Source organism: Ambystoma mexicanum, chromosome 1q (assembly GCF_040938575.1).
Source record: "Ambystoma mexicanum isolate Mex_15411 chromosome 1q, UKY_AmexF1_1, whole genome shotgun sequence".
Taxonomy (NCBI): Eukaryota; Metazoa; Chordata; class Amphibia; order Caudata; family Ambystomatidae; genus Ambystoma; species Ambystoma mexicanum.
The window spans coordinates 1,290,575,612-1,290,594,581 of NC_090922.1; the positions used below are offsets into that span (position 1 = coordinate 1,290,575,612).

Sequence of the window (18,970 nt, forward strand, 5' to 3'; positions counted from 1 at the left end):
TGTTGGCGTAAGTTTTGCGACTGGTGCAGCAGAAATAATGTTGATCCTTTCCAGTGTTCAATTCCAGAGGTTCTCTCCTTCTTGCTTTCTTTGGCCCACAGGGGCCTTCAGGTGGGAACCATTAAAGGTTACCTGGCGGCGCTTTCTATTTTTAAGCACTCGACTGAAGAATGCTCTTATTTTAAGATTCCAATGATCACTCAGTTTCTGAAAGGGCTCACGAATGTGTTCCTGCTGTCGCCGTTGCAGGTGCCGGTCTGGGACCTTAATTTGGTCTTAAAGTTTCTGATGGGTGCTCCGTTTGAACCTTTGCACTCTTGTCCATTGAAATTTTTGACATTTAAGATTGTTTTCTTGGTTGCTGTTACTTCTGCTTGAAGAGTGAGCGAGTTGCAGGTACTTTCTTCTAAGCCACCCTTTACTTTGTTCCACACGGACATGGATGTATTGAGAGTACGTCCGTCCTTCCTACCTAAGATAGTGTCAGTATTTCATTCGAGTCAGAAGGTGGTGCTCCCCGCCTTTTATCATCCTCCTCGTCCTACTAAGGATAAGGAAAGACTCCATAGGTTGGATCCTAGGAGAGCTTTGAGCTTTTATCTTTCTTGAATGTCTAAAGTCAAGAGCGGACAACCAGCTCTTTGTGGGGACACCGATTAGGCCAGGCTGTTTTTAAGCTGACCTTGTCTAGGTGGATCATCTTCACTATCTTTGAATGCTACAGGCTGGCTAGCAAGGACCCTCCTGAGGGATTGCGGGCTCATTCCACCAGGGGCATGGCTACACCGACAGCACTGCAGAGGGTGGTCGCGGTAAAGAACCTCTGTGATGTGGCAACGTGGTTTTCCTTACACACGTTTGTTAAGCATTATTCCCTGGGTAACTTCCCATGCTCTGGATGTTGCCTTTGGTAAGGCAGTGCTTTACTCTGCCATTTAATTGGGCATGTCTAAATTCTTCTCCTTCCTCCACTCATGGATACTGCTTTCGGAGTCTGTCATAGATGAAGAATACGTTGGGGGGACACAATCCATTCGAAGAACAAGTTACTTACCAACTGGTAACGTTCTTTCGACTGGATCCTCCAACGTATTCCTCATCGCCATCCCAGCCTAACCCTCAAGAATTTCCCATGCCATTACAGCTTTCGTTCCAGCAAGGCTAAGGGCAGTCAATGCTATATTATGGGCACGTGTGCCACATGTTGTGAGGGGGAAAAACATGAACTGAGGCTAAGGGCGCTGTGCATGCTACTTATAACATCCGATTACATCACCCTCGACGGAGGCCTTCGACGGACATCGCCCCGACGCCATCGACGCGGGGTGCCTGTAAAGACCGGAGGGGGTGGAGGGTGGGTCTGTACTTCCGCTCTCTATGGTAGAGGAGAGACACAGAGACCCCTGCCGCGATTCTCTAGTATTCTAGTATTGGTAGATGTGGTCGAGCAATCAAGGCCTAGTGTCTCGGGAGGTGATGCAAGCTGGTTCTTAAGTACAGTGTAGTCCCCGAGCACCCACGAATGAATGTCTACACACTATCGGTTAAAACACAGTCTTTATATAATTATTATTCAAAGTCATATACACGATCACGATAACTCACTTTGTACTCCGGAAATCAACAATGGTAAATATGTGGTACCACTAACGTTATTAGATCTCATTAAAATGCATACGGTCCGAATGACACACAGATAAAAATAAAGAGGAATCCAGCAGTAGAGAGTGGAAGGAAAGCAAGATGGTTGAGCAATTGGCAGAATACTGGTAACTACCGTTAAACACAGTTGTGTGTTGAGATCCCTCCACCTGGGCAACCTGTAGAAGAAGGATACAAGCCCAGTCCATATATTGTTCACCCTAGACTTTCCAATAGTTCTGCAACCCCAAAGTACTTTGGAGTTGTAGCGTTCCTCGTTGGGGAAATCAACAACCCTTCTTGAGTGCCCTCCCTTTGAGGCAGGAGTCACGTGTTGTCGAACGTCCAACGGAGAACAGGTCGAGCTATGACGGTGAAGTGGCTGCGTCGTTCCTAGCGGTGCTTGTTGACGGGGAAGCGTAAACGTCCTGCAAGGTAGAGGCATGCGGGGCACCTCAGTGTCGATAGTTCTGGACCGCAAAGAGTTGAAGAACTGTGGCCCAGCAAGGGCGTTAAGTCGTCGGCATCTCTGTGGTCTTTGGGTGGCGGGAAACCCACCGGTGGATGCTCCTCGGCGCGTCGACAGTCAGGCCTTCTCCGGCAGGATACAGCAGCGATGATGCGGACGAGAGCGTCATTGGATCAATGAAGTTCTTAGGCTACGGGAGCACGGCGGCTCCAGTCGGCGATGGTGACAGAAGTGGACCACAGTCCGGGTGCTTCTCCTCGGAGTTCTGCAGCAATCCCCGTATCGGGTCGGCAGCCTGTCGAAGATCTGTTTACCAGGGAACTTAGACAAAGATCAGCTGTGCAGGATGGTCCCTCGTAGCTTGGGAAGAGGGCACCTTACCAGGTTCTCTCTGGGTCAGTTCTTGATGCACAACAGCTTTCAGATTGCAAAGGAGAGCAACAGCAATTCTTCTCGTCCAGCAAGGCTCAAGGTTAAGCTTCAGTTACTCCAGTTACTGGTAGTGGACTTCAGCGTCCGAACACGATTCCTAGCAGTGAGAAGTCCCCAGATATACTGTTGATCTCCCATTCATTCCGCTGGGTCATACTCAAGCATCCAATCACGACTATGGGCATTCATGCAGGCAGGCAGCCAATCAGGCACACGAGGCATTCAGGCCATTCACTTCTCTCCAGGCACTCACAACAATTTATGTGTATTGGGACAAGTGCCAAGCCATTCAACACTCCAAGCTGCATTCATACCGGTTTCGGGCAGGGCTGTCTCAACCATTGTCAAACACCAGATACTAGACGGCCACAACATAGAATGCATATTCGTCACACACTCCATTCACCCAGGTCCCACCCACAGGCGTACCCACAGCATACGGTCGTTGAGAAGGCTCCAGCCAGTCTGGTCGCCAGTTCCCCACCCTACCATATACGGAACTTCCACCCAACAGCCAGTCAGGGGGAAGGGACAGAGGCAGGGCTTCCCGGGACTTCGGGAAGATCAAGGGAACAGTTGATGGAAGGCAAGAGGCCATGGGGGACATTTTGTCTCCATCGGGAATCTACCGATTCCAATGAAGGGGCCTGGGCATCCCAAAATGGAGGACTCTCAGGGCACCAGTAATTTCAGCACGGAGCTGCCATCAGCCTGTATCCTGCTCTGTGGGTCACACACAGGTGCCCAAAAATATAGACTAGGGGCCCAGGGTTGTACCCCTACCCATGGGTGCCATAAAAGTATCCCATGGGTCTGTTCACCAAACCAAAAGAGAGAGAGCTGCACCGCCAGGAGTCCCACATGAACTCCTGCGCCAAAAACACGGCAGAACACACGATAGAAAGCAGTAAAGGACAAGGATACGGAGGCCCTGTCGATTCTATGCGTTTCCAGCATCACAGCGCCTTCTGCCGAAAAGAAATTACAAAGCAGTGCAGCTTTGGACATTTCATGTCGTAGATGAGGAATACGTTGGAGGAACATCCAGTCGAAAGAAAGTTACCAGTTTGTAAGTCAGTTGTTCTTCTAGATAAATGTGACCCTTCTGTGAATTACTATGGCTGTGATGACGGCCTGCAAGTAAAAATGGCACAAAAGTTGGTGAAACACGTCCACTGCCACCAGTCATAAAGGTATGCTTGTCACTGTAACAAAGTTTACAGGAGCAGTGAGAAAGGAGATACAGTGTAACCCCTTAGCACTCCTTATGAGGTAGGGGTGCTGATCTAACAATGGGAATGGTAGAAAGGATCAAAAGTATCCTTCTGCCTTGGGGAACATTAGTTCGCACAAGGAACGCAAGAGAAAATAAAACTGGAAGCCTGAGGAGTTCCCCAGCACCACTGCACAGAAAGTTGCTGTGCCCAAGGAGTTATAGAAAAATATAATTTCAAAAGTAATGTATGGCGAATCAGAATAATTGCACCTATAAAAAGTGTAAAAGAAAGGGTGAGTGGGGAGAAATGTCTCACTCACTCAGAAACCTAGAAATGAATCCAAAAGTGTAGGGAAACGTTCGGGGCGGTCTCACAGGTGAAGGTGATTTGGCATAAATATGAAAATCTAACCTAACACTGTCTCTCTGCTGTTTGGGTGTGGTGAGTGAGGCATGAAGGAAATTGCACAAAAGGTTTGAACGTGTATTTTAAGGGTGTAGCAGTCTGAGATCAAGAGACTGGTGGCATGGTTTTGGTTATAAACTTTTATTTAACACAAAAATAAGGTTGCGGGCATGATTCCTTTCCAACATTAAGAAGGGTTTCCCTGCCTTAAAATGATAGTCTAAGGTGTCTGTCCAAATAATATCCATCCACCATAGTGTCCAAAACCTACTTGTAACCCTCACACTAAGAAATGAAACTAAAGTTAAAGGATTTTCTTCTTCAAAGACTGTAATTCCCAACATTAAGTTCCAAAAGTGCACACAGTTCTATAGACTTTCGATATCCACAAGATTGTGAATCCACAAGATAGGTCCCCAGTTGAAGTGGACAGAATTCGCTTCAAAAGGTTGTCGATTTTTCCTTTTAGCAATAAAGTTCCAAAATGATGTACAAAATTGTCCAATTGTCAGTCTTTTTCCCTTATTTACTTTTGTGTAATACTGCCCCCATCCAATGACTGTCCTCTCCCTAAGCCCTTCCTCTGGCAGCCATCTTCAGATGTTTACCACACGCTTCAGTGTTGGGAGACCTCGAGTTTGCTCTCCGAGTATTTGTACGTTCTTTCGCGGTTTTTGATGGAAAAAAAGTTCTATTTTTGTCTCTAGGTAGCCTGTGTGCTCTCCTTCATCTGCCGACAGCGGGGATCTGTTGCCTGTGAATTTTAGTGCCCCTCAAGGGCGAAGATCGTTGAAGATTCTAGAAGGCCATCGGGCCTACTTTGGGCTCTGACCATGACGGAGGAGGAGAGAAGGTCTCCCTTCAAGCCCTGCACCAAATAAGGGCTACAGAAAGTGTTTAGAAGGACAAGCACCTGCAATGCCGCTACTGCCTGCACCCGGACCACAAGTAGGTGGAGTGTGAAATGTGTCTCGCTTTCTCCAGGAAGACTACAAAGGACAGGCACAGTAGACTTGTGGTGTGACTCAACGCCAAGGCCTCTGCCCCGTGCGACCACAGGGTAATGCCTCACCCAGAACCGGCTGGTCCGAGGAGCAATCTTCTAAGTCCTGTTAGGGCACTTCATCCGTGGGAACCCAAGATAAGGCCAAGAACCACAAGTCCGAGTCCACCGGGTTCGCCGCAGAAGCGGGTCCCAAGGTGGATTGTGCGCTATCGACATCACCATCCGCCTTCGGTGCCAGCCGGCAATCAAGCGCCTCCTCGAAGAGGAAGCCATCTACCCCGGCTAAACTTCGTGAGAAATCCGAAAAGCCGCAGATGAAGGGGAAGGCCGAGCAGCCCAAGCAGGCACCATCGGATCAGGCTATGACCTTGTCGAGGATGGGAGTTTGAGACTGCTGCAGGTATGGCGCTGACACTGAGAAGGTTGCTCCCGCAGCTCAGAAGGTGACAACGCAGCAGAGACTTTGGCAAAGTCTACTGGCACGCCAGAAATGGGCAAACGGGCTGATTGATGACGGACGGACGGACGGACGGACGGGCTGGCTGGCTGGCTGGCTGGCTGGCTGGCTGGCTGGCTGGATGGATGGGCGGATGGATGGATGGGCGGATGGATGGATGGGCGGATGGATGGATGGGCGGATGGATGGATGGGCGGATGGATGGATGGGCGGATGGATGGATGGGCGGATGGATGGATGGGCGGATGGATGGATGGGCGGATGGATGGATGGGCGGATGGATGGGCGGATGGATGGATGGGCGGATGGATGGATGGGCGGATGGATGGATGGATGGATGGGCGGATGGATGGGCGGATGGATGGGCGGATGGATGGGCGGATGGATGGGCGGATGGATGGGCGGATGGATGGATGGATGGATGGATGGATGGATGGATGGATGGATGGGCGGGCTGATGGATGGATGGATGGACGGGCGGATGGATGGATGGATGGACGGGCGGATGGATGGATGGATGGACGGGCGGATGGATGGATGGATGGCTGGATGGACGGGCGGATGGATGGATGGATGGCTGGATGGACGGGCTGATGGATGGATGGATGGCTGGATGGACGGGCTGATGGATGGATGGATGGATGGACGGGCTGATGGATGGATGGATGGACGGGCTGATGGATGGATGGACGGGCTGATGGATGGATGGATGGACGGGCTGATGGATGGATGGACGGGCTGATGGATGGATGGACGGGCTGATGGATGGATGGAAGGGCTGATGGATGGATGGACGGGCTGATGGATGGATGGACGGGCTGATGGATGGGCGGGCTGATGGATGGGCGGGCGGGCTGATGGATGGATGGATGGACGGGCTGATGGATGGATGGGCGGGCGGGCTGATGGATGGGCGGGCTGATGGATGGGCGGATGGATGGGCTGATGGATGGGCGGATGGATGGGCGGATGGATGGGCGGATGGATGGGCGGATGGATGGGCGGATGGACGGATGGGCGGATGGACGGATGGGCGGATGGATGGATGGGCGGATGGATGGATGGGCGGATGGGCGGATGGATGGATGGATGGGCGGATGGGCGGATGGGCGGATGGATGGATGGGCGGATGGATGGATGGGCGGATGGATGGACGGGCGGATGGATGGATGGATGGACGGGCGGATGGATGGATGGATGGACGGGCGGATGGATGGATGGATGGATGGATGGATGGATGGATGGATGGACGGGCGGATGGATGGATGGACGGGCGGATGGATGGATGGACGGGCGGATGGATGGATGGATGGATGGACGGGCGGATGGATGGATGGGCGGATGGGCGGATGGGCGGATGGATGGATGGGCGGATGGATGGATGGATGGATGGGCGGATGGATGGATGGGCGGATGGATGGATGGATGGATGGGCGGATGGATGGATGGATGGGCGGATGGATGGGCGGATGGATGGGCGGACGGATGGGCGGACGGATGGGCGGATGGATGGGCGGACGGATGGGCGGACGGATGGGCGGACGGATGGGCGGACGGACCGATGGGCGGACGGATGGACGGACGGACGGACGGACGGATTGACGGACGGACGGACGGATGGGCTGATGGACGGACGGATGGGCTGATGGACGGACGGATGGGCGGATGGATGGACGGATGGGCGGATGGATGGATGGGCTGATGGGCGGATGGATGGGCGGATGGACGGGCTGATGGATGGATGGGTGGGCGGATGGATGGGTGGGCAGATGGACGGGCTGATGGATGGATGGGTGGGCGGATGGACGGGCTGATGGATGGATGGATGGGCGGATGGATGGATGGATGGACGGGCTGATGGGCGGATGGATGGATGGATGGACGGGCTGATGGACGGGCTGATGGATGGATGGATGGGCGGATGGATGGGCGGATGGATGGATGGATGGATGGATGGACGGACGGACGGACGGACGGGCGGGCGGGCGGGCGGACAGGCGGATGGATGGATGGGCGGACGGGCTGAATGGACGGACGGACGGGCTGATGGACGGACGGGCTGATGGACGGACGGGCTGATGGACGGACGGGCTGATGGACGGACGGACGGACGGACGGACGGACGGACGGACGGACGGGCTGATGGATGGACGGACGGACGGACGGGCTGATGGATGGATGGATGGACGGACGGACGGACGGGCTGATGGACGGGCTGATGGACGGGCTGATGGACGGGCTGATGGACGGGCGGACGGGCTGATGGACGGGCTGATGGACGGGCTGATGGACGGGCTGATGGACGGGCTGATGGACGGGCTGATGGACGGGCTGATGGACGGGCTGATGGATGGACGGGCTGATGGATGGATGGATGGATGGATGGATGGATGGATGGATGGACGGACGGACGGACGGGCTGATGGACGGGCTGATGGACGGGCTGATGGACGGGCTGATGGACGGGCTGATGGACGGACGGACGGACGGGCTGATGGACGGACGGACGGGCTGATGGACGGACGGGCTGATGGACGGACGGGCTGATGGACGGACGGGCTGATGGACGGACGGGCTGATGGACGGACGGGCTGATGGACGGACGGGCTGATGGACGGACGGGCTGATGGACGGACGGGCTGATGGACGGACGGGCTGACGGACGGACGGGCTGACGGACGGACGGACGGACTGACGGACGGACGGGCTGACGGACTGACGGACGGACGGACGGACGGGCTGACGGACGGACTGATGGACGGACGGACGGGCTGACGGACGGGCTGACGGACGGACGGACGGACGGGCTGACGGACGGACGGACGGACGGGCTGATGGACGGACGGACGGACGGGCTGATGGACGGACGGACGGACGGACGGACGGGCTGATGGACGGACGGACGGACGGACGGGCTGATGGACGGACGGACGGACGGACGGACGGACGGACGGGCTGATGGACGGACGGACGGACGGACGGGCTGATGGACGGACGGACGGACGGACGGACGGACGGACGGGCTGATGGACGGACGGGCTGATGGACGGACGGGCAGATTGACGGGCTGATTGACTCATTGACAGGGACAATGGATGGACTTTGTGACGGACACAGATGGACTGTTTGACGGATACGGATACGGATTAGGACGGGCGGTCCCACGGACGTGAGTGCAAGAGGGATGCAATTCCCAATACACGGCCTGAGATAATGGAATAATATTTGAGGAGAAGTCTTGACTACTATCAGACCTAGTGACCTCAAAAGCAGAAACCTTACCTTCCAGGAGCACGGTTTGAAATAAAAAATGTTTGGATACATTCATAGATGTGCAGTGCAAATGTTCTTAAACACTTGATGTGAAGTTGTTTATAGTGCATTCAATATTTTGGCCCACTTTTCCATTTATTATTTGGCCCATACTTATGCAGCTTAGGAATAGTTTTTTGAATCAGGGTGTATGTTAGAGCGCCGTCTGGCATAGTGCGATGGAATGTAAATAATGTGACATAAGATGAGAAATTGATATTTATAATTGTGTTTCTACTGTTTTTACAGCATGTGGAAAAGCTTGATTTAATTGGTATGGATTTCATCTGGAAAATTGCAGTTGAATCACCCGATGAAGAAATAGCCAATGAAGCCATTCAGCTGATAATCAACTACAGCTATATCAACCTTAACCCAAGACTTAAAAAGGTAGTGCTGTAATGTTATGATTGTTCCATACGCTTACATTAAATGTGTGTTGCACAATTTTGGGCTAATTAACGTTTTTTATATTTACTTTTTTAGGACTCTGTTTCGCTGCACAAAAAGTTTATTGCTGATTGTTACACAAGACTTGAGGTAAGGGCGTATTACAAATACATTTCCTTGCAAGGTGATTATGTATTCTCTGCAGCTATATAATATCAAACCTCACTAGGTCAGTCAAGCTCTTTCACAACTTGTATTTGAGGGAAAGGGTCAACAATTCTTGGCGCTCTGAGTAAAGCTGGCCATAGTTGGCACACTGTGCCGGGAAGAGCATGGGCCAGTTATTTAACATTAAGTACCCGGATTGTCAGTTGTCGGTGTCTGTGAATAGAATGATTGGAGATTTGTTTTCAGAGCATTAGGTTTTTTAATGTCCAAGAGGTAATTTATCAACTATATTGCTGCTATATTACAGGTGGCCTTTATTTATGGGGACCTGAACATCCAAACCCTTAGCCTTCCCTGTGGAATACGTAGGCTACATTAATTTGTCTTTGTCCTATTTTCTGGTGACTGCGTCCAATAATTCTGTAGCAATATGGTGGTTAAGGTAATGGCTAGCAGTTCGTAGTTCAAAAAATTCATTGATTGGGGGAGTTCTGTCTTTCTGCTTTGGAGGTGATCTGGATTCTGATTTGGAGTGAAGAAAATGAGTTTTGCGTCAGTTATTGTGCTAGGTATCATAGGATGGCATTAGACTAGAAAGACTGCATGCATTGCCGCCTTGGGTAAATATTGGAATGTTTATTTGAATTTTTCCTATTTGACCCCAAAAGAAAATGGCAGGAAACATTACTATGAGTGAAAATACCTCACTGTATTGGATAGGTTTGTTGTGCGCGGTGCATATTTTTGGGGCACATTTCTAAGGTGTCTATAGTCCAGACTTATTCCTCATGAGGTTTACAGTAATCTGTACTAATTGAATCTTTTCTTACACTGATTCCTCATCTATGATATTTTATTTCCGTCACAGCTGATCTTCGGACACATTTTCTGCCATCAGGGGACACATTCGTCTCTGCCCGATGCCTCTATGCACCCCGTGCCAGACATGCCTGGGCCAGTATATAATGAGGCACTGTACCACCTGACTTCGGTTCCTTTTTTCCTCGTACTCTGTGCGTTACAAGAACACTGCTACGCAAGGTTTTGTGCAAATGCCTACTCTAGCAAAAACCTCAGGCTTCACGCCCTGCAGGGCAGGTGTTAGACAAATGTTGGTTTCCGAACCCCAAAGCAAGGCTCCTTTTACCGTTTGACCCTACTCAAGACCTTATAGATTCATATCTAGACGATCAGGATGACCCAGATGTCACGATCGATGCCTCAGATATCGCACCTGATAGCGGTCACACGTCACCTATTGATGGTCAGTTGCTGTATAACTACTTCTTAAAGAGGGCTGCTCAACAGTTTCATATCCACTCTGAAGAAACAGTCCATGATGGGTCTGATTTTGTTGAGGACATTCTTAATGAAAAGCCCGTTGGCCTAGTCATTCCCTTGTTCCAGTCCATTAAAAAGAGAATCTCTCCATCTTTCTACACCTTCACTCACGAGGGCAGTGAACCCATGGGTAGAACAAATATTCAAACCCTAGTCTTCTGATCCCCTATACATCAGGGGACATGTCAAACGTGATTCCTTAGTAGTCACCACTACCAGAAAGAGAGTTTGTGTTCCACTCTCTACCCCAGAAGCACACCCTAACAAAGAGTGCAAACGCTTTTAGTTAAGCGCATTACCACCTCAGGCGCCTATAGTGCCAGGATTGCAAACAATACAACACTGCTTGCCAGCTACAACTACACTCAATGGGATGAAGTGCTCAAAACCTTGGACTCTGTTCCCGAACCTACTAGGTCTTATCTGCTTAAGATCTCCTCAGAGGGAAAGCAAGTGTCACAAAATATTTTAAACTTTATTTTTGGTGTTTCAAACAGCAAAAGTTAAATACAACAGAACGTGGTAAAACCAACTGCACCTTGAGATCCTACCTCCCCCAACCCACCCGCCCCCATTGGTAGTACATATAGGATATCTCGTAAACGTAGAGTCCCATTGCACGGCCTTCGTTGTCTGCATACAATTGGGCGCAAGATCGTCATTGAGTGGGTTGCGGAGCCGGGACTGGTGGAGCAGAGATATAAGGAGTGGATAATAGATAGGAGATATATGGTCCCCAAATGTCCGGAAGCCGTGCATGTAGAGGTAAAGTTTTGATGAAGTCTGTCTCGACATCTTGGCAGTAGGTTATGTCTTTTAGCCAATTTGACAGTGTAGGTGCTGGTCCTCGTCCCCATGACATAGCGATTCTCCTGCATGCTGGCACTAACAGTCAGTATCCCAGCTAGTTTCCTAACTGTTTCTGAACAGGTGCCTAGTCAGCCCAAGCAGTGCGACAGCGGGGCCGGGCGTCAACTCCTCTCCAATTATTGCTGACGATTTCTGGAGGATCTGAGCCCAGAATTGGGTTATGGCTGGGTACTCCCAGGCTAGATGGAGAAAATCAGCTATGGGGGCATTGCATCTCTCACAGGACGCTGATATCTCCGGGTGTTGTGCGTGGATTTTTGCTGGAGTGTGGTTTGTCTGATGTAGATATTTAAAGTGGATTGTTTAAAACATGTATTTAAAGCTACCCTCTGAGTTTGCCCCAAGATATACGCCCAGTCATCCTCTGGTATTGTGGATTGTAGGCACTTTTCCCATCTCGGTTTTGCAACTACATGCGTAGGTACTGTGTCTGCTAGGAGGGTTTTATAGATTAGAGACCAGCCTGCCCTCCCCCCTGCGATCGGATCACTGCGTGCAATAGTTACCATGTGGGCGGTTGCTGTGGAAAAATCGGGAGAAAAGCCTGGAGTGCATGACGGAGTCGAAAATATACAAACGTGTCTAGGGCCGTGTTAGGCAGAAACCTGTTCAGTTCCCTTAGGGACCACTGCAAAAAGTTTAGGAATACAGGAGTTAGCAGTAAACCCAATTGGTAGCAGTCTGCATCACCCAGATTTACCTGGTAGTTGTGGCTGAGCAGTCGGACTTCTCTCAAGAAGAGTTAGGCAGTATACAGAGCATACACAATAGGGCAGGTAAACACAGTAGAACGAGCAAACACTGACCAGAGCTTTGGTGTAAAGATATATAATTATTTATTTAAAAACACATCTAAGAAAACACACTGGCACTAATCTCAACCACGTTCAAAAACAGTCACTAAAGTATATACACTCCCTTAAAAGAATATTAGACAAGTCTTAAGTAAAGCCCCACTTATTTTCAGACAGCGGTGAGTGCTTAACGCAGATGGCACTCTAATAATTCGGTTTCGAAGGGAGAGAAGGCAGAGCATAAATTGAAACAGATCCCAACACTTTCAAAAGAACACAGCAAGAGAGGAAGGCAGAATGAAACCGTGAAGTTAGAGTTCAGAAAGCCGGATCCACTTTAAGAGGATCAGAACGAAATGTGTCCAAGGTCACACGGTTGAAAAGTGCACAAAAGGCTTGAAGGTTCAGAAAGAAGTTGGACCAAAAGAAAGGGACCAGTTAGATGGTCAAGAGGCCAGCCCAGTCTAGAAGGTTAAGGATTTACTGTCACCTTGTAGCAATCTATAGAAAGGGAGGCCAGGCGTACACAGTACCTTGAAATGGTGAGAACACTCCAGCGGGGGGAAGTTGTTTCTGGCAGCGGTTGCGAGTCGGTGCTTCGTCCGGCAGAAGAGAAGATCTCGGCGGGGGAGGAAAGCAGGAGGTCGTTGTGCTGCCAGGGAAGAAACCAGCCGTGGAGTTTCTCGATTAAAAGGAGTGGTCCTTTCTTTCGCGTTTCAGTGGTAAGTGCCTATCTGATTGCCGGGGTGCTTGGCACGGGCAATTCGACCACTAGACATCCTGGTAGGCGAAAAAGGAAAGCAAACTGGTTGTCCCCACCAGCTCAAGGGGAAGATACTCTCCGGCAAGATCTCCTCTGTCGTCAGGAAGTGGTGAGACGGTTCAGCAGGACTCCACCGGTGGTGTCGTTGTTGCAGGTCGGCTCAGCTTCTCCCTCTTCGGATTCTCAGGTCCTGTGGCGACTTCTGAAGTTCCATTCCCAAAAACCCTGCTTTTATGCAAGAAACCCCCATTCATTCAGCCTAGCTGTCAATCAAACATGCTAAGTGGTGAGCCGACTGGCTCACCACTTGGGCCAATCACACAAGAGTGCGACTTGAGTTGCCAAGGCAACTCATTCCAGGGTGCCTAAACCCCCTCCCGCACCCCCTGTGGTACCCAGACAGTGTGGCACCACTTTAATATGAACTTGAATTAATATTAAATAAATAACCCGGCGGTATGTTCGAGGCTATAGGAATTAAATAATTAAAGTTGCTAGCCTCGAACAATGGGAAAATCCCATAGAGTTATATTTGCGGTCGAATATAAGAAGTAATATCCACTGCCACCAGCCAAAACTCGATCTGGGGGGATGGAGACGTGCCCCCTCGAATAACAGACCCCGGGGCAATCGAATTGCCCCGACCAGTACATCCACAATATGATGGTTTGTACTGGTTTCTGTTCATAATTTGGGACTAGTAAAGCCAATGGTGACTTCACATGCCCTGGGAGACAGTAGTCAGTCCCAGGGTATGGAGTCTATGGAGGGGTGTCACTATGACACCTGTGTGTCACTGCACTGAGGGTACTGTGTAACACAAATAGTAAAAACACATGAGACCCTATGGAGTAAAAGACCCCATAGCCCATAAAACACATTGACAGTCAAAGGAAGCCCTCAATTCATGTCCAAGAGTGTGAGGAAAAGAGACTCACTCTTGGCAGGAGAAAAAAACAAACTCCAGAAATCCAGCAAAGCTGCTGGGGGACTCACTAGGTTAGGAAATTCAGCCTAAACAGAGAATTCTCCCTACCAGGCCGTGTCGGCACCTCTTTCTCTGGCTAGTTGGGGTGTTAAGAAGAGCCCTACAGTGAACAGGTCGTTCAGTGTATATATTTGTAGCTTATCTGCCCATCGTAGGAATACTTTTTCTGCGGTCACAAAATATTCTAAAGAATATCCTGGACTCAACCGACATCTCAGGGAGAGTTATTGCTGAAGGAACCCTTCTAAAACGACACTCGTGGCTATGTGATTTCTGGTTAAACCAGACAGTTATCAACATACCTTTTGAATATGCAGTACTGTTCGGAAAGGCCGTTGATGAACAACTGAAATTTGTCAAAAAAGAACAGGACTATAAAGACTCTAGGACAAATTACCAATACACTTGGGTTGTCTTTAACACATGGTATACTTTTCGTAGCCTCATCCCCCAGGGTTTTTACAAAAGTCCTAGCAGTAGTGGCCGCCCACTTGTGAAGGTAGTCCATTCCAGTGTACCTTTACTTAGACGACTAGCTCATAACAGCAGCCACACCTCAAAGGTGTCTAGAGAACAGTCTACCTACTGTTCCAATTAGGATACTCCATAAACGAGAGTCAAGTCTAGTGCCCAGCCAAGAAAACTATTTCTGGAAGCACTAATCAAAACAAACGAAGGACTAGTCTTTCCTCCGAGAGGGTCCAAAACATGCTGTTTCAAATACCTCAGAATGTAGCCAGGCGTCAAATAATAGTGCGAAAGGTGATGCGCCTTCTGGGAATGATGGCTTCCTGCATTTATTTAGTGCCACAGCACGACTGAATTCGTCCAATGCAATAGTGGTTAGCGAAACAATGGTCACAAGCAAGCGGTATGTGGGACGATCTTGTATTGCTTTCGCAACCTCTAGTTCAGTCGCTGCAGTGGTGGTCAAAAACAGCCTGTTAAAGGGAAAACTTTTCAACACGCCAGCAATCGAAACTATTCTTAAAACAGACGCATCCATAGCAGGGTGGGGAGCTCACCTTCTCCTTCACACTGCACAAGGGGTGTGGACACATGCATTAACCAAAAAGCATATCAACCTTCTATAATTGCTAGCAGTCTTCAAAGCACTTCAAGCTATCAAAGCTCAGCTAATTATTTTTTATTTATTGGATATTTATAAGGCACTTATACAACAAGACAGTGGGCCTCATAAATCCGGCGGTAGCCGTGCCAGTAAAAACGGCAGGCTGCCGCCAGAGTTATGCATTTTTTCCGGCGCCTGGCAATGGGGAATCACCAGGGCATTACAGCCCCGGTGGTCCCTGCGGCGAGGTGCCAGAAAAAGAAACTCCCCATTCCCATTCGAGTCCCAGGGGACTTGATAGGAATGGGGAGGACAGAAGCACCGGCACTGTGTGCAACAGTGCCGGTGCTTCCGTCAAGGTTTGCGGGCTGGTGCCGTCCGACACGCCAGGTCATACCTGGCGGGCAGGTTGGAACCCACCTGCAGAACTAGAGTATGCCGGTCCGGTAACAGTGCCGGTAGCTTACCGGCACCATTGTTACCGGACCGGCATACTCATAATGAGGCCCGGTGTTTTAAAGCACCACAAGGCAAGCAAGGAAGGGAACAAGAGAGCAAGTATAATGTATACATAGAAACGAACAGCGGTCCTACTATGCCTTGTGTCATTCAGATCGTGCAAGTGCATTGAAAATTAAAAAGGGTGGTGGTAAGCGCAATAAGGGTCCCCCAGCACACAAAACAGTCCTCATCCTGACCGAGCACCACAGCCATGTTTTATATAAACAAACGGGGGTGGGTGTGCACATTCTCCTTGGCTGTCTAAACTAGCCCAGAATATTTGGCTGTGTGCTCAAAAACACAATAGGTTTCCTCTAGCACAACATGTTCAAGGAGAACGCAGTTCTCTGGCAGACATACTAAGCAGACGTGCAGTGCTACCCTCAGAACACAAGTGACAACTAAACAGACATGCTACGCAACATATACTCTTACGTCCCGTCCCCTTTCCTCCATACTGTATGGGCGTCCCTTCCAAGGGACGGGAGACAGAACCTTTTTCACGAGGAAAAAACCCTTCTTTCCCATTAAATTTAAAAGGCGCGCAGGGGCACGGCCTAGGATGCATGTGCTGCCCTGATTCTGCCCTCCAGTGCCACACCTCAGTCCCCCTTTCCGCGTCGACGGGAACGGGACGAATTCACCAGCGCTCCTGGGTTTGGCTTCGGCCATGTAATTCCATGTGTGGATACTTCTTCTTTGTCTTTTTTGTCTTGTTTATCATTCAGGTTCTCGGTCCTCAGGCGTCATGCTCCCCCCCGGTGCATGTCAACTTCTACAGGGTTCAGCAGGTGTCCATCCTGCAACGGGCTCTTCCCAACTTGAGACCCCCATGCCCTGTGCCTACGTTGCCTTGGCTCAGACCACGGTTGGCAATCATGTTTGGCGTGTGACTCGCTGTCCTTGAAGGGGCTGAAGAACAGACTAGCCAGGTGGAGGGAGCTCTCCCAGAGGTCGCCTCCAGAGGATCTTAAGAACTTTGTGAAGCATCAAACCAAGCCCAAGGTAGGGCCAATATTTTCTAGCGCACACCGCAAGGGAGACTCCTTCCCAGGGACTTGTCTGTGCGGGAGGGACCGGCCAGGTCCTTCTACCAGCATGTGCCCCGAGGCTGCTACAGCTACCTGCCTTCGGGTCGAGGGGTCTTCGGATCCTCACGGGCGCAGTGTCAAGGGACCGGAAGGTTCTTGTACCGGGTCTACCCCGAGGGGCTATGTCCTGTTACCTGTACCATGGCGAGGGGCTATGCCCTATTACTGGCGTCATGGATGAGGGGCCACGCCCTGTTACCGGCAGTACATCAGAGGGGACGCCTAAACGCGGCTCTACCGACCCCCGAGGGTGTCACACCTACCGGGCCGAGGCCCGAGGAGCAGGGTTGGCCTTGTGATCCACACGCAAGAGTCTTGGACCAGGTCGGGCCCAGCAGGCCGAGCAACACTTCGCAGGCATGTGGCAGGCAGCTCGACAAAATGGATGCCGCGCCAGAAAAGGGGCACCAGTCCAACGCCATTCCACGAATACGGTGAAGAACGAGTGCCGAGGTGGGACTGGTCTCAACCTGGTACGTGGCCTACAGTCTACCCTTCATTTGCGCAGGGCAACTTTCCTTTGCGTACATACGGACAGGGTACGCAGCGGCTCCAGCATCCCCCGCTAACCCGTTGGTACTCCCTGCCGCCCCTTTGGCCAGTGAGGAAGTGTTCTTTGAGAAGATTCTCGGCCTCGAGAGGTCTCCTCAGATGGGGGCTATCATTAAAGACGCAGTCAGGGAAGTCCTCCCGCCATGCTAGAGTCTCCACAGACTCCTTCATCGGACCCCTAGCCCCGGTGCAGCCGCCTCCTCCGGCTCCACAACCGACTCCGCAACCTCCTCCGGCTGCGGTCCCTGTACCCCAGCCTCCGGCACCATCTACCCCTCCTCCTCCACAAGATCCTCCAGATCCGCAGGAGGACGGTGATCCGGACACACCATCCTCAGCCAGGGCCTTCCATGAACGTGTTGCTGGCCTGGCGGAGTACCTGGCCTTCCTACAACCCGAGGTCGAGCAGCCGGCAGAGAGGGTTCTGGCTGAAGTCCTCACGAGACGCCCCTCTGCCAACATGGGGATTCCACTGCAAACCGATGTAGTCTCCCTGGCCAAGAAGGGTTGGCTCAAGCCCCAGTCAGTCCAGCCGGTCAACCGACAGCTGGACGCCAAGTACAGGCAGATGGAGGTGGGATACTCTATTGCTCTCCATCCATCTTCAGCCATCGCTCTCCTCAGTGATCGCTGCGGCATCACTATACTCCAAGCCTCGGTCGTCCTCAGCGGCGCTGCTAGGCAAGGAGAAGATGATCTTGGAGGCGTACGGCAAGAAGAGCTACTCCAACGCCTCCTTGCACCTGCGTCAGGCCAACTCAGATGCCATGCTGGCGGCCGCCAACCAACGGTTATGGCGGGAAATTGCGGACTTCCTCTGGAACTCCCCACCCAATGCCAATCTCGCTTTAAGGCGAGGCTAGTGAAAGCCAAGCTCGTGGCACATGACCTCATGGAATCCACAGCGGCGCATATCGATACCTCAGGCCGTGCCATCTGCATTGCCACGTACACGAGGCGAACAGCCTGGCTCCGGGCAACGAAGTTCAACCCGGTTGTCCAGGAGCGCATTCTAGATCTACCATTCGAGGGGGGGGGGGACCCTCTTCCACTCGTCTACGGACGAGGAGCTGGACAAGAACAGCTCACAAACGGCAAAGTCTTTATCCATTCTTACAAAGACCACGCTCAAATCGTATCCCAATCTCAGCAGCGCTCAGAGAAGGGTCGTACATATGGAGGGTTTCGCGGCTTCCAGGAACGCAGATCCAGGCAGCCGGACCACTCACCGTCTCAGAACGGGTGCAAACAACAAAAAGGGGTGGGAGTAAGGGCTGTTTCCAGTCCCCCTCCGAGGGAAAGAAGGCATGACGCGTCCCTTCGCTTCCACGTGTCTCCGGTGGGGGGCAGGCTTGCTCTCGATGCCCAATTGGGGTGCCAGAATTTCAGACCCCTGGATCCTCTCCGTAGTATCCACAGGGTACCGTCTTCCAATCCCAGCCTCTCCTCCCTCCTCCCCTACACTCCCACTGGTTGGGACAGCAACTCTTTTGGTGGAGAT

The 18,970-nt window shown here is 51.4% G+C and overlaps 1 protein-coding gene across 2 annotated transcripts in view; it reads left to right on the forward strand.

The window, feature by feature from the left end:
* USP24 (ubiquitin specific peptidase 24) overlaps positions 1-18,970 on the forward strand; it is a 2,799,104-nt gene that overhangs the window by 435,511 nt on the left and 2,344,623 nt on the right. For both annotated transcript variants that reach the window (XM_069642114.1, XM_069642115.1), the window contains exons 21-22: positions 9,189-9,329; positions 9,426-9,479. In XM_069642114.1, the coding sequence (XP_069498215.1) occupies positions 9,189-9,329; positions 9,426-9,479 (195 nt within the window). The remainder of the gene's footprint in view (positions 1-9,188; positions 9,330-9,425; positions 9,480-18,970) is intronic.